The sequence below is a fragment of the Pristis pectinata genome, chromosome 21, assembly GCF_009764475.1.
Source record: "Pristis pectinata isolate sPriPec2 chromosome 21, sPriPec2.1.pri, whole genome shotgun sequence".
Classification (NCBI taxonomy): Eukaryota; Metazoa; Chordata; class Chondrichthyes; order Rhinopristiformes; family Pristidae; genus Pristis; species Pristis pectinata.
Genome location: NC_067425.1, coordinates 4,154,454 through 4,169,760, shown reverse-complemented (window position 1 = coordinate 4,169,760; position 15,307 = coordinate 4,154,454). Strand labels below are relative to the sequence as shown.

Genomic DNA, 15,307 nt, shown 5'->3' with positions numbered 1-15,307 from the left:
TGAAATCGTCCTTTAATGTGGCGGATCCTTTAATAGCTGTGCGTGCAACTTTAGGTTAGGTATGTTCAAAGCCAACCATGGTGGAAGAACAGACAGGCAAGTTCAGCGACATAAACCGGAATAGGCAGGCAAATAGATACACAAATACTGCGTGCACACACACACACACACACACACACACACACACACACACACACACACACACAGCACAAACACTCACCACCAGAAAGGGCTTCACTTCAAAATGTTTATTGAAAGTTGTGAGAGAACTCATTTTTTCTAAATTGTTGATAGAATACCCGAATAACCAACACAGTTTGAGATACATTTTATTTTTATTTAAGCCGCTTCGCATGAGCCCGGTGGGAGAACCAGCGGACCGGATCTCCGCACCTGGGTGAACCAAACCTGAGGTGGCCAAGCGGCACTTGGTATATACCCCGCTAGCACAGGAGTTCAGATTTATTTTAAATTCCTTTAAATCTGTCATATTGTACAGTACATAACGCCGTTATTGTTTTAACAGGTAACACTGGAATAGCAATGAAATAATGGATGGCACGTTTTAAAACCGTTTCCACTAAAGCAGACGGAATAGACCTCTATGATAAAACACAATTAGAAACTCATCCATTCTCTGGCACACACTTCCCAACGCGCTATATATTTCATTTACAATATATTGTGATGTTTGTGTGTAAAACGAAACAAAAAAAACATTAAAATGCACGGAATTAAACTCTAATATATGTACACGCGAATTTACAACTGGTGAATAAATTAATACCGATTTTGCATATTCTGCCATCCATAGCATATTTACAAAAAAATTACTAATTAATTACATAAATAGCAACGATCCTTTTTTTTCTCGTGTGAAGGTACATTTCTCGTATGCGGTACTTTTAGCGAAGTGGTCGTTCCTTTATCCCAGTTTACCACAGTCAGCAGTGGGCATTTCAGCGGCGCTGCGCCCCACTCTGTGGAGGCAGCTCTTTCAGTCTGGACGCCGAGTGCTTCTGATCTCTGGACCCCACCAGACCCCACGTCCCACTCGGTCGGATGCAGAAGGTATTTGCACAGGGTTTTTTTTTTGCATATACTATTAGCGCCGATATCCCAGGGTGTTTCAAAGGGCTCATTTCGGAGAATCCCGAGCCGGAGACGTCTCTCGGTTGTTGTCGAGACCGCTGACTAATCTCTGGATGTTCTGGAGTTCGTTGATGGCGTCCTTGGCGGACGCTTTCGGGGAGGGGACGTTGCCCGCAGTCCTTAAACTGCCGCCGTTGCTCTTGTGGTTGAGTTCGGACGCGAGGTTGGTGGAGACGGGACTGGAGTCTCGGCTGCACAATTTGGTGTCGGAGCCACCCAGAGCCGAGGGCATGGCGGTGGTGAGGAGGTTGGTGCTGGCCGGGATGGACACCGGGATGGGGTAGGGGTTGAAGCGAAGCCGGGGTCGCCCGCCGCTCAGGAATGGATGCCGGTGTACAGAGGACGGCGCTCCGGAGCTGTTGGGCATTGCGGCTGCTGCAGCGGCCGCGGCCATGTAGGTGTAGGGGTAAGGGAAAAGCCCTCCGAATGTGGTCATTGGGATCCCCTGTATCATAAAACAAAGAGACAGAGAGAAGCGGACTGATGAGTGCCATCATACGCAGCATCGAGATGCAAATCCAAAGCAAACTCAGGCCTCGGTTGATACCCAGATGTGATGGGGTCTGGAAGAAATATAAATCGGCAAACAAATCGAAGTGAAGGGTGCTGTAAGTCTGAAACTTTATCTCCCTAAAGGCCGAAGGCAAGAGGGAGGCGCAGAGATGGGAGTGAGATATGGATCTGAATGGCCTCTTCCTGCTCAAATGTTGCCAAAGATGGGATCTTTTAAGGGGATCGGTTAAGGGGAAGTAAATTGGATTTTTGTTTCAGATGCATACTTGAATCTTGGAGTTTATCCCAGAACCCAAGGATTGCGAGCAGGGCTTGCTGACAGTCGGTCACCTGCGCTGCACATTGACCTCCCACCTGGCGGGCTCCGGGTTACGGAGCAGAAGGATGCGCGGACTCTGTGAGGATAAAGTGGCCTCCAGTTTATCTCACAGGTGCGGGATTCAACTATCTGTGCTGCCCGGTCTCCGGACTTGGTATGTATTCCTCCACATTCTCAACACTTCCAATTTTGTTGTATTTATTTCAAAACTTGCAGATTAACATCAATAAGAGTTGATTAAATTGAGACTAAAATTCATAATTGAAATGGGAATTGGGCTTTTAAATACCGGGGCTGAATATGAATTGTGTGTTTGGAAAAGGAGCGGTACTGCGCACAAGCCTGGATGTTTGGCGAGAGGTTGGTGTGTGCGTGAACAGATGACTAAACAAAATAAAAAGCAAAAAACACAATGCATTTTTTTCTTCCGGCACGCTGCTATCCAGCATTCTTCAGGATACATTTAAAACGAACAAAATTCAATCTGTCAAAAAGCTTGATTGCTCAATATGCTATTACGATATAGTGACCCGATTCCAGCGTTGTTAAAACAATTTGTACAAATAAGCAAATAGTGAGTTGGTTAATCGGATCCCACATAAAGACGTTCTAAAATATATTTATGCCTTTGACTACATTCACGTATCACCAATGTACACGGTCTATGTATTATAGTAAAACAACATCAAGTTAGTATATAATACAGAATAATCTAGTAGTTTCATAAACTCTCCCACACTGCTTTAAAGTGGAATGAACTTAAAGTTTAACATTCTGCACTGTCAGCTGGCCAATTAGTTCCTCCAAAAATACCCCAGCAGAGAGGAGAATGTGTTATGCAGAGCAACATATTACACCGGATGAAGAGATTTGTCATGTCACTGTAGTCATGTATGGCCCAATCAGCCTGCCTCCAAAACATGGTGTTGTGGACGCTGATTGAGAATCGCAGCAGAACTTACAGGATAGCAGTTGGCAATCTATCAGCTACTGAGTTGTTCAGATGAACCATTGATTATTAGTTATTACACAGCCAACAAATAATTGGGAACACGTTAAGAAGTATGAGTGTTATTAATGTATTTTTCTGTGCCCCTCAACCCCGGTAACCCACTGCCAGTAAGACAATAAGTGACTAGATTCTGGGTTAACGCTGATGATGGTACTTGGAACGAATGCCCCAAGTGCGTGACACAGAGTAAGAACCTGCGTGTTCATCGGTACCTTGGCTCTTCCTTCTGATAACAAATATTGAGTTAGCTTCACAGCCATTGCTTGGCCTCAACATATTCTCTCGTTAAAGACGATTAACCGTCAATTCATAGAGAACACTGTTCTTCGACTGACAAGGCAGAGCAGACCATAGCCGGAACAATAACTTCCATAAGTAATCCGAATCACAATTAAATCCGGAGGAAATGACAGCGAGAGGCCACGGAATTGGCGATCTCCAGGGTCATTTCCCCTTCCCTGTAACTCGCCATTGGCTCTTTCTCCCCCTGACCTGTGGTCTTCTGTCGTCCTCCACTGACCCTCGGTTCCTGCTCATTTCCCTCGTCCTCACCTGTTTCCCTAAACTCCGCACTTTCCGCAGACCCGCTCTCTTCGCACTCCCACACGAAAACCGGTACAGATGAAGTACCAGATGGCGTGAGAAGGGAGAGGAAGACTTCCTTCGTTAAGGAAGAGAGCGTCCGCGCTCACATCTTCAAAACAACATCTACTTTTATTCTCCAGGAATGAACCTTTAGTTATAGCAAAACTCCAAGCACGCTTTTCAAAAAAAAAATTAACAGGAGACGCCCCCCCCTTACGATAAATATAACACCTACCGCGCCAGCCCTTCACTAGAAAGAGATTCCTTACCTGAGAAGCCAAGACGTGTTGAGAGAGGTGAAACGGGAAGTGAGGAGCTGTTCCGGCCGAGGCCTGGGCTGAGGAAATGGTCGCGTTCTCTAAGCTCCCGGCTCCCGACACCGAAGCCAATAAATGTCCCATGCCGGTGGCCATAGCCGAGAAAGCTCCAGGAGCGACCGCAAACTGCCCAGGGTGGATGAAGAGAGGCTGTCCAACGTTTAAAGGGTTAAAAAACTGCTGGCTGTGCAACCCCGAGAAAGCCAAACTTTGCACATGTCCGGCGTTAAGATGAGAGGGTCCGTCAGTTTGGATTATCAGCGGCGAATAGCTCTCTTTACTCAAACATTCGCCGTCTTTCTTGGAGTCATCCTTCTTTCTGCAGTCCCCTTTCTCCCTCTCCGACACCCTGTGGCTGAAGCACGTGTCACTGTCCCTGCGACCATCCACCGACTCCCGTTTCTCAGCCGTGGATCCTTGTTTCGGCCGCTGAGAGGAGTCTGCAGCAGCCTCCCCCGCTGGCGGGGAGCCCGCTCTGGAGAGCCCCACCCGCGGGCTGCAGGTGACTGCTCCCGGCAGCTCTTCGTGTCTCTCCAGCTCCGGCTCACTGTCCGCTCCTGACTTGTCATCTGAAGTAACCGGGAGAGAAATAAAACAAGTCATACCATTAAATCAGAGTGAACAGAACCGCCAGATTCCAGTGGCATCCGGCAATCATCGGGACAGTTTTAATATTTTTCATATATTTTATACCATATCATCACACATAATATTCAAACATAGAAATAAACTCATCAATATATTTCGTATGATAATTCGTATGGCTACAAGTTTAACATAAAATATATTTTTTTAAAAACAGGTTCATGTTTTTTTCTTATCCCCTGTTAGGTCTTTATATTTCGGTGTTTGACCAGGGGAGGGGTCTGTGCTGTAAATAAATCCACAGAATCCCTGTGGAACAAGTCAGGACGCGAAGAAAAGAGAATCTGGGAACTTCATACGCGAGATTCTTAGAAATATTAATTTTGACTTTTACTTTCAATATCCAGGTCAGTGATGAATATGCAATGTGATTTGACGCAAACTTCACACACAAACAATATTCTGCTTTGTATAATTTAATATCTCAAGCGCATCATTAAAACATTACCAGAAATAAACTGGAGACAGATGAACATTGAATCACACCCGCACGGGGGAAACCAGGTTTGAAACCAAAATCGAGATGATCGATTTCCCTCAGGGTTATCGATGTATATGCTTATCTGTCTTGTTACTGCTTTTTCTCTGCTGGCGAACTTTTTTAAAAAAAACTCTATTTGATAAGATGGGACAAAGCGCCACTAAAGGAAACTATTTAACATTCTCCCAAAGACCGGATTCAGAGCCCGAGGTGGAATCAACAGTTCCGAATCCCACTCGGTTACACAAACTCCGGCTTCACCAGTTCTCAGTTTGAGAAACGTTCACACTGTGTGCGAATGGGTCGTTAGAGTTATAACATGCATAAAATATGCCACTGTATTTTATACATCAGGGATTTCTGTGTCATTTCCACTAACAAAAACGACCCATTACTGAAGATTGCTGCCCTCCCACTTATATTGCACGTTGTTGAAACACTTTAAAAATCATCGAGGCCCATGAAACATTGTCTCCTTGTCCCACCCCGGGTGTGTATTATTTCAAGCTCTCCCGTTTCCCAGCATTACAATAGGTACATCAGGAAATAGTACTTAATGTGGGAGAATTGGAAATGGAATCCAACTGAATCTATCTCACGAAACATTCCCCAAGGTTTCACACTCTTTGATTTATATACTATTTGTACTGAGTTCAGGGCAATGTTCTAATTTAATGTTATCTTCATTATGATTAATACATGTGAAGCTGGCGTTTTCCCGTATGCCGGTGTCCCCAGGACCCATTTATTAGAATGTACTGGAACAGATAATGACACCAGGCTTTAAAGGTTAAGCCGCTCGCCCCGTGGTTAAGCCGGGGGACGCCATGCGGTCAACAAACCATGCGCCCTTGATCTCTGGATTGGATCAGCGATCCTGCTCCTCCCTCTCGCCCCACCCCCTCCCTCCCAAACATTTACCTTTGGGTGCTTGACCGAAATGGAGAGATACAGGGTCCAGAGCCAAGGGCGAGCGGAGGGACTCCCTGGCCGGAGGTTGGTCGCTGGAGGAGGCATCAGAATCACCACCATCTCGATCACCTTTACACTGATCCTCGTACACACGCAGGGAGGGCAGAGAGAGTTGTTTTCTGAAAACAAAAATCCTAACTGTTTTATAACAAGACCGATAACGGTCTTAAATGGTACTGTTTCAAAAGCGATATTTAAAAAATAATGTGAAAATTGAAAGTAAATATCAGAATGCAGTTAAAATATAGTTTTTTCCCCCAAAAATATGCTGCCGTGGGTAGCGCCTCGTTCAACCAACCCCCAATATTCCATGTTGTCATTTCGTTAATGACCGCCAGGAGGTGCCCGGGGACAGTCTGGAGAGACCGTCACTACGGGAGGAGAAACGGGTCACCCTTCCATCGACTCTACTCCCTGCTCCTGAGAATTATTAGGATTAAACTCATTAAAAGGAAAGAAAGAGATCCACCTCTCTGCCACCTAATCCCCAATGTTCTAGATAAAAGTGTGGATGCCCGGACCTGATAATAACCCAATAAACCCCGATCCATCTCTCTACCTTTTTTCTCTTCTCCCGTTCCCAGTGTCTCTGAATCCTTTCGCAAAGGGGTTGTTGTCAATCTTAAGCTGCGTTATCTGTTGAATTTAAAAAGTCAGTTAATAAACCTAAAATTCTATAAACAAATGACAAAAAAATGAAGATTACTGGATAAAAATTAAACTGCTATGTTGGTGTGGGATTGATCAAAACCCCCTCCAAAATAATCCAATGGATCATGTTTAGCTCTTTGTGCCTTGACTAATATTTATCACACAAGCAACATCACCAAAAACGCCTCCGTTAGTGAAGTCTTGCTCCGTACACACGTTGCCGACCATTTTCCTCAGTAAATTATTTTGTAATATTTCCTACGTTACCTCAGTAACTACATTTCGAAAGCACAACAGGAGTAGTTTGGGTGATAAATTTGCATCGTTCTATTAATAAATTCAGCCAAAAATTCGATTGATTAAAATATATGATAATCCCCTAGCAAAGAATACCAATAACAAAATTGCTGTCTGTGCAGGATTTGTTCCAAAGCTTGTCGACCTGAAACATTAACTCCGTTTCCCCCTCCATGGATGCTGCTTCGTCTGCTGAGCATTTCCAGCGTTTTAAAATTAAACTTTCATACCTTGAGTCAAGGTTGGGTAAATCTAAGTTTTATGTTCCTCTCTGTGTCTTGTTGAGACATTTAATCTCAGTTGCCAACAAGAACGTTATGAAGCACTGCTAAAAGGTTCTTAACAGTTTATTTACGTGTTGTTACGAATACTTCATACAAGTTATGGTGTGCCTACATGACATCAGCAAGCAGACAAGTGCACCTCCCTAGCTGAGCCCCTATTCAGTATTCATAACCCACTGTGCAAAATATGCCAATACTGTTAAAGGGGCAAAGCACGTGAGACGCAAGGAATTAAATCTCTAAAGTATCTTAGATCTAAGTGGGATAAGTAGGATACTTCTTGTTATAATGTCTGAAGAACTGCAGATTGCAAGTGGCCCCATTGCGAATTTGAATTCCTATTGTAATTTAGTTGGCAACCATATCAATGGAAGTGCACTGATAGGGGAGATTTGGCCATAGTATCCTTCTGGTTTTATCTATAAGTTTATCTTTAAATGTTGATATATCGTGCACCCAATAAGTTTGCTAATATCAGGCAAGATCAACAGAGCAGAGGCGTCATTCGGCTTCGATCAGGCGAGTCTGCAGTGATAAGTAGACTTTAATCGATTTCGATTCTCGTCATAAAGTGTCGGTCGAGAATGGACAGACGATGTCCAACCCGTACGTGGCTTTTGGACAAAAGAGGGAATAGAGAGAGGAGAGAGAGAGAGAGAGAGAGAGAGAGAGAGAGAGTAGTGGGCAACGCCGAGTGCATTTTGATGTTAAATGGTCACAGGTCTAAACCGCAATCTCCCACCTCGAGAGAAAACTGCTTCAGTCTGTTTAGAACTCTTTAAATGCAACGGCTTCTGTGGAATTACACTGCAATCGCTTTAATTGTACTAACTCTTCATACAGATCTGTCGAAGGGATGTGGTGGAGTTCCCCACGATCACATAGAGTGGAACATTGCTTTTCAAAAACGAGGATTCGATTAAGCTAACCGTTATTAATTTTTTAAACTGCCTTAATTTTCGTGTGTCCTCAAAGTATCCAATTAAACGTTATTTTATAGTGAATGTAAGGGATTTCATTATTTGACTAACTTTGAATGCTGTTTAAAGATAAAGGTTCTCGGGATTTTACAGCTTCCCGGAGGTGGACATTTCTGCAAACGATCCCAGATCGCTGTCAAATAATAGTTCTGATGTTGCAGAAGCATCAGACTTTACAAGAAACTTCCCAATGCTGCACGAAAAGAAACGTTTTTATTCAAAGGTGTGCCCGACTTTGGGCTGAGTCACAGAGGGAAAAAGAGTTAAAACATTTTGAATCAGTGAACCAAAATATTACCACATTGAGCCGGTGTGTCTCCAGCCTACATTGCGTTACCTGCACGAACAAATCTAACTGGCTCCCAGTTCTGGGCCCAGGTAGCGCGACAGAAGCGTGCCGGACTCACCTTATCGTTTTGATAGGCTGTGACCGCAATGAACTCCGTCTCTGGGAACACATAGGTTCGGAAAGTGCTGTAGGGCAGTTTGAGAATATCGTTCGCGCGGACCACGTGGAATCTGGGCTGGTATTTGTGCATAGAATTCAGGATGGTCTGAGAAAGCGACAGAAAGAGCAGTCGGGTTAATTCCACTGAAAGGAAGTTCGCGCTTTGCCTCGAATATCTGGGGCCACAGCTGAATAAAACCTAACCATTTCTGCCGATATTCCTCCTCTGTCACCCCCACACGGAGGAACGGGAAAGGGGAAAGGAGGTGCCCTTAATAACGCACAGGAAGCTGGAAACTTTACTCACTCCTGCTTCTTCGGAAAAGGTGCAGAATAACTTGGAATCATAGTGTGTACCTGAGCAGTACTACTTCAAGATAACCAACCGGCGTACAATATTTTAATTTGTGTCTTGCAGCCCAGAACGTCTAACATAAAATCGACTGAAAGGCATTAGACCAAAATCGCCTTTATTGACTATTAATATGGTATTAAAATAAACGATTCCAAAGTGGACTAGGAATAATTTGATTTTTTTTCTAATCCGCGGCAGACATCCAATGTTGAGGTTACCGATTTCCTGAAATAATCTGACTCAAAGCTCACACCAATATCCCGCCCCGCTCTCCACCCTCTTATTTCCCCCTTTACCGCATTTCCCCATCTATTTCATATTTTGGGATTATTATTTTTACTAGCGAACACGCCAATGATCCGGACAGTACAAGGGAAACACTTTCAAGAATAGTAAAAAAAATCCATTTTATGTTTTAAAAAAGTCCTAGCATGCAGTGAAAGCGAAACCGCGCCATTGTCTCTGACAAATAAAAGATACAGACACTGGATCTGGGCACTGATGTGTCATTTGAACTCTGTCCTGGGTTTATATAATATAAAATGTTACAGTGCTTTCCCGTTCAGGCGTGCAAATCAGCTAAAGAGCTCCACCACTCAAGCCTGGATCCGTGAGACAAGCTTGCCAGCCCGTGATTTCCCAAAATCCCTCTGAACTCTTCCAAAATATAATTCCTTTACGGTTAGACAAGAATCTTCAGCCAAGTATTACCCGAGATATACCTTTTAAAACAATGAATATTATTTCCTATTATTTATTAATAATATCAATGGCGTTTGCAATAGAATCACAAAAAGGTCTGTATACATTCGGTTGAATCGTTGACATGTTTTGGTTATGTTTCGGTGGATGTACACTCTGCAATCTGACTGAAACCCGGCTCACGGTTTTCACTTTAATTTTTCAGTACGCTATTGGCAAAAGCAAGCGGCAGATTTTTTTTCACGCTTGCGGATCTAGGTCGAATGCTCTGTCTTCAGGGCGAACGCTGTGCAGCCCTGTTTCATAATGGCTGCTTTTTTTTACCTCCAGTGTCGTTCCTACAACCTGCAATCAAGTTTCCCAGGCACTGCATTAACAACACTCATTCCCCGCGCAAATAAATGGTCACAAATTGTTTTCTATTGGCCCTTGTCCACCTCTAAAGCATCACTGGAATGATCCTTAAGAGACTCGCTGGCTGGACTCGCTTTCTGTTAGGGCTTTCTACCTAAACAGCACTCCCTCTCTGCCTCTCCCCCCCCCCCCTCTCTCTCTCTCTTCCCTGACGCCACAAAGACTGACCTGCTTTTCACAACTCATATCCTTAATACACTTCAGCCTGACCCCGAGTTAGCGTACAGCAAAAAAACACAAAGGCGACAAACAATAATGTTTAAAGGCGTAATTATAAGGCCCTAAACAGTCCCCAGAGCAGATTCTGATGCCTCTCAAACACTAGCATGGATTTGTGCCCACATTTATTCTGAATCAGGGAGCAGCGGATAATTAACAAATATGACAGCTTTAGTGCTTTGTTTCAAATGGTGTTAGCCTCCCTTAACAAGCGATAGACACGTTCTAACCCCGCCAGGATTAAAGCCTTTCAGATTATTCTGACCTATGTTTCAAATTATTCCAAACAATTTGACTGAAAGGTGAAAAAGGAAGTTTTATTAGGAGCTTCATGGTCTTTCTGTGACATTCTATTAATGGAATTGCAACAACTTACAGAGAAACTCTAAAGTGGGCCGTCCCGCTCCATTGGTTAAGGATTAAGGGTGGCCTAGGTTCTCTCAAGCCCTGAACTCACGTTACTTCTTTTCCAGAGGACTGCTCATCAACTTGGGGTGTGTATGTGGGGAGGGGGTGGCAATTCTCCTAAATTTGTACCCAGTCTCCAATAAGGTACAATTTTTATTTGAGGTTTTGCGTCTGGTACGGAAGTGGGGGTTCAGTGATGTTCACGCAGCCAGTGATATAAAGGGAGATTCAAGCAGTTCAAGAAAGTGACAAAAAGAGACATGCGGCCGTGCCAGGTAGAGAGTCCGCCAGCTTTGTGATTAGTTACCTCTGTTGAACACTTAGTAAAAAGTGACAGTCAAAATGGAAAGTATATAAATTGACCTACAGCAACACTTACGAATCCATGCTTGTCAGATATGTTGTTGGTGAGTTTTAGTTTGTGAAACGTGACTGCTTTGGCCATCCATTGTTCGCCCGTTGCCGGACTATCTGGGTGAATGTACATCCTCTTTGGCATCTCGGGATCGGCTTTCCCGGCTACCATCCAACGCGAGTTGTGAAATTTGTAACGACAGTCATCGGCGGCCACAATGTCCATCAGTAAAATATATTTTGCCTTTTTATCCAAACCGTTGACCCGCACTTTAAACGGTGGGAACATTCTCCTAAATTAAACACACGAAGCAGCACATTTAATGTAATATGGGGTCATCGAAGTGCAGAAAAAACACGGCTCAGCATAAAAGAAGCACACAGTTAAAACTAACAGGCTTCACAACTGAAAATATTATACTTAAACAGAGCCTTGTTCGACTATGCATTGATTTTTTTCTCACAACCTTTTCTTAACACTGTGAACAGTTCGAATTTATTCTTTGACACTTGATCAAATCAACTGATATTTTAACTCGGAATAAGCTTTCATAGTTCACCTATCCCATCACAGTTAATGCGGTCAGCAACATCTCAGCTGGCCTGGTGTGTATTGTCTACGAAGAATGCGCAGCATTCTTTCAAAGTGTGTAACTGGAGGATATTTGGGTAGCCATTGCAAAGTTTGGCCATTTTTAAAAGTGGAATCGCACCGTATTTGCCTTGTCGCTTTCCTTGCAGTCTCCTCGAGCCTTTCCAGCAGTTACACAGGCCGATTACAATCAGGGGTTATTATTAGCAACAGACTTATGGCTTCGACCTCACAACTTCTGCAATGGTTCAAACAGTGCTCGGGAGAACTGGTGACTAATTAGGATTCTTCCCACTAACGACGCGGCAGTGTGTTATAGATTATTATTATATTTCTAGACAAGGAAAGATCCCGGGAAGATACTTGCTTTTCCAGTATAAATATAGAATGGATATTTTTAATGTAAATTGTTTGATTACAAAGCGACGAGGAAGGATCAAAATACGTGGAGCCCTCATTTTATATAAAACTAAGATATAGAAGCGCGAGTGAGTATCTGGAGCAGAAAGCACAACCTCTAGCAGTTGCTATTTAGCTCTTTAATAAGGGACTGGACATTAAAACGCTCAGATTTCACTGGCAAATCGGATTGCGCCTTTGGCACGTTGACAACTGGCTTCTCTGAAGGACTTCGCAAATTCACTAGAATTAATTTAACAGATGACTGATTCTTAATTGTACTTTTGATTTAAATAAAAGCAAAATAAGATAGAAACGATCCGAAAAGTTAAAGAAATAATAAGGGTGCGGGAAACACCGCTGCGTTAACTGGGGACTGGCCATGAACACAACCGTACCTCCCAGACTTTGTAATCACCATTTCGGTGCCCACTTTGTGAAACTGGTCCCACAGATCTTTCGCTTCCAGGTTCACTTTAGGATCGTCCTCGACCTCGTCCTCCGGTTCCAGGCTCTTGAGGGGCCGCAGGTGTGTCGACTGATGCCCGAGAGCGGAAACGTGGATCCCGGCCTCGGCCATGCTCGAGTCCGTCAAGGGTTTGCCCAGAGCTCCGGGTAGCGAGAGAGCAGCCGCACCGCTCGGTGGCAGCGCCAGGGCGGGGAAGAAAGAAGGCTGAGCAGTCAGGAATGCGCTCATGGGGAAATCCGCGGCTCGGTGAGCGTGGAACGGATGATAAGCCATAGTGGTCGCCGCTAAAACTGGTTCTCTCATGGGTGCATCCGGAAAACGAAGGGGGAAAATAGGAATATTTCTGTCGGAAGAGTCGCCTTGCCGGGTCTTCTTTATACCATCTTCTGGAAGAACCAGTGCCGATCGACAATCTCTCTCTCTCTCTTTCTCTCTCACTCACGCACACACACACAAACACACACACACAGGTCCTTCCAACAATGATCTTCCTTCGGCTCCGTCCTGCTAATGAACCGCCCAGTTGATTGGTGATTTTACGCGTCCTGACCAATTGTGTGCCTGCATAGGCGGAGTTTTGACAACTAAAATCAGGATGGATGAGAGGAGGGGTGGGAGAAAAGGTGTCGGAAGGTCCAACGTACAGTAACCATCACTAAGATCGCTCTTTGAAAACATGTCAACAAAATTAAATATTAACCAATGACAGAAAAGCATGATACCCCCTCCACCCCCCGCCAACACACACACCCGGTCTTTTTCCCTCCCCCAGCCGTCTCAATCCTTCCCGCTCCCCGGATTAAGAGTGCCCAGCCCCGGACGGAGACTTCACGGCGCATACAAACACCTAGAGCCGCTAAAATCGCCAAAACCCGCAGGTAACGACAAACAGATTGTGGATTTATATATAAAAAACTAAAATGGTCTGACCCGAACGGGAGAGAGTTGACATTTCCAGACTTGTTTGTTACTCCAGAACGGATATGCTTTCTTTAACCGGCTAAATCTATAATTTTATGCAGTTATTGCTGGATATTTAGAATTACGTTGTCGCTATGGATTGGTATCACAGTGAGCAGGGTAAGACCAGAAACCGGTCAATGGAGTCTTGAAATTTTACTTGGAATACTGCAACACCTATTAACCATTATTCATCTTTGTACTGAAATAAACAGCCAGATTCTGAGCACAGAGGTTAAACAGTTTAGAGACAAAGTTAAAAAGAAAATTACAGGCGTAAGCTTTGACCTATTTCCAAAGGTATTTGTAACAGCAAACGCTGCGGCAGTTTCACTTTTCTGGTCTCATTTTATTGTCCAAACTTTGTGAGGTCAGGCACTCTTCTCCTGATTTCTTCTCGTTTGATTCAGCTACAGTCCCATGTGCTGTTTAACTCGCCAGCCCACGGGGGAAAAAGTCAACTTTCTGGCGGTGGGTCCCACCAGATGGCGTAATTATGATTTGAAATAAAAGTTATTGAGAAATAAATCGCAGCCTTAAATTGTAAAGCAGGTCAGCAAGGGATTTTTTTGGAGGGGGGGGGTGGAAGAGAAGTAGTATTCGCCTCCTCTCTTGCAGCTATGTGTTGTCCTTAGCCGCTGAATCAGTATTGGCATCTAAAGTAAGGACATTGCCCTTTTTAATTTTACAGCTAGCGAATTGTCCAAACGCTTCAGCGCGTTGCGAATCGTGGGAAAAGCCAAGCGAGACGCGCCCGCAAAACGCGGCACTCGGCACTGAATCTGAGTCCTTATAGCCCCTAACTATCACCCGGAGTCTGTGTCGGGGGGTGGGGGGGGGGTCGGGGTCGGTAGACGAACTCAGGGAGAACCCCACGAGATCTTAACTATAAAGCTTTCGGGTGATGTGTTTGTTAGGCGTTTGGCGTCTGTTATTATCAAAGCCTAACCTGAAAAACAACCCAAATGTGAAAATGTAAAAGGGAGAGGATGGTTCTGAGGGGCAAAACGGATTCTCAGAGTGGGAGATGCAAGCTTCCTCGAAACCATCTCCTCCGATTAAGTCGGACACGGCTTGTCGAGAGCGCTTGGCGCCAGACTGCTGACGTCTAACAATAAGCACCGTCTCCTGTCACTTCGGATTAACCAAAGAAATTTTATCAGCGCCCCTCCTCTCCCCATTCCTCCCCCCCCCCCCCCCCTCAACCTCTGCGATAACCACTGCCAGAAAAAAATAGAAATCAAAGCTCACCGTCTTCAACGTAAGTGTCTGCCGATTTCTGGGAGAGTACAATGCGAAATTATTTAAAATCTGCCCGGGCAGTGATCCGCGTGTGTAAGGATAAGTAGCGGAAGGCAACATACACTTTATTCGGTCACATTTTTCTCCGGTTGCTGACCCCTCTTTCTCATCACCAAGCCGGAGATGGGACGGGACCGAGAATTTACTGACGGCGCAAAAGAGAAAACGACGACACTCACGTCACCTTACCATTTCGCAAAATAGCTCTGGTGTTGTTAACCATTTTAAATTCCCTAAATTGCCAAAAGTGCATTTTACAATTCGAAAAAATGAGCGTCTATACTTCGCCAGACAAGCGACCTGCCTAAAAGGTTGAATATTTAAAAAAAACAGTAACTGTCTCCTGGACACAGACTTCTCACACAATACAATATGTTTGTGCGGTCATTAGTGTAATGTTTCATTTTCAGGATGACTTCCCTCAGCCCCGACAAGTCAGGACACTGAAAAATGGGTGCAATAACATGAAAACAAAAC

The 15,307-nt window shown here is 44.4% G+C and overlaps 1 protein-coding gene across 3 annotated transcripts; it reads right to left on the bottom strand.

The window, feature by feature from the left end:
• Window positions 1–233: 233 nt before the first annotated feature.
• On the bottom strand, window positions 234–14,903 carry tbx2b (T-box transcription factor 2b). Of its 3 annotated transcripts, none has more exons than XM_052035274.1 (8): window positions 14,780–14,903; window positions 12,498–13,129; window positions 11,122–11,401; window positions 8,616–8,762; window positions 6,556–6,632; window positions 5,946–6,115; window positions 3,851–4,467; window positions 234–1,597 (listed from the first exon to the last, which is right to left on the bottom strand). In XM_052035274.1, the coding sequence occupies exons 2-8, from the start codon at window positions 12,869–12,871 to the stop codon at window positions 1,139–1,141; spliced, it is 2,124 nt and encodes a 707-aa protein (XP_051891234.1). In that variant the 5' UTR covers window positions 12,872–13,129; window positions 14,780–14,903; the 3' UTR covers window positions 234–1,138. The 3 variants fall into 3 exon arrangements, with proteins under 3 accessions (XP_051891234.1, XP_051891233.1, XP_051891232.1); XM_052035273.1 differs by having other exon boundaries at window positions 11,134–11,401; window positions 14,780–14,902; XM_052035272.1 differs by lacking the exon at window positions 14,780–14,903 and having other exon boundaries at window positions 12,498–13,202.
• Window positions 14,904–15,307: the final 404 nt, after the last annotated feature.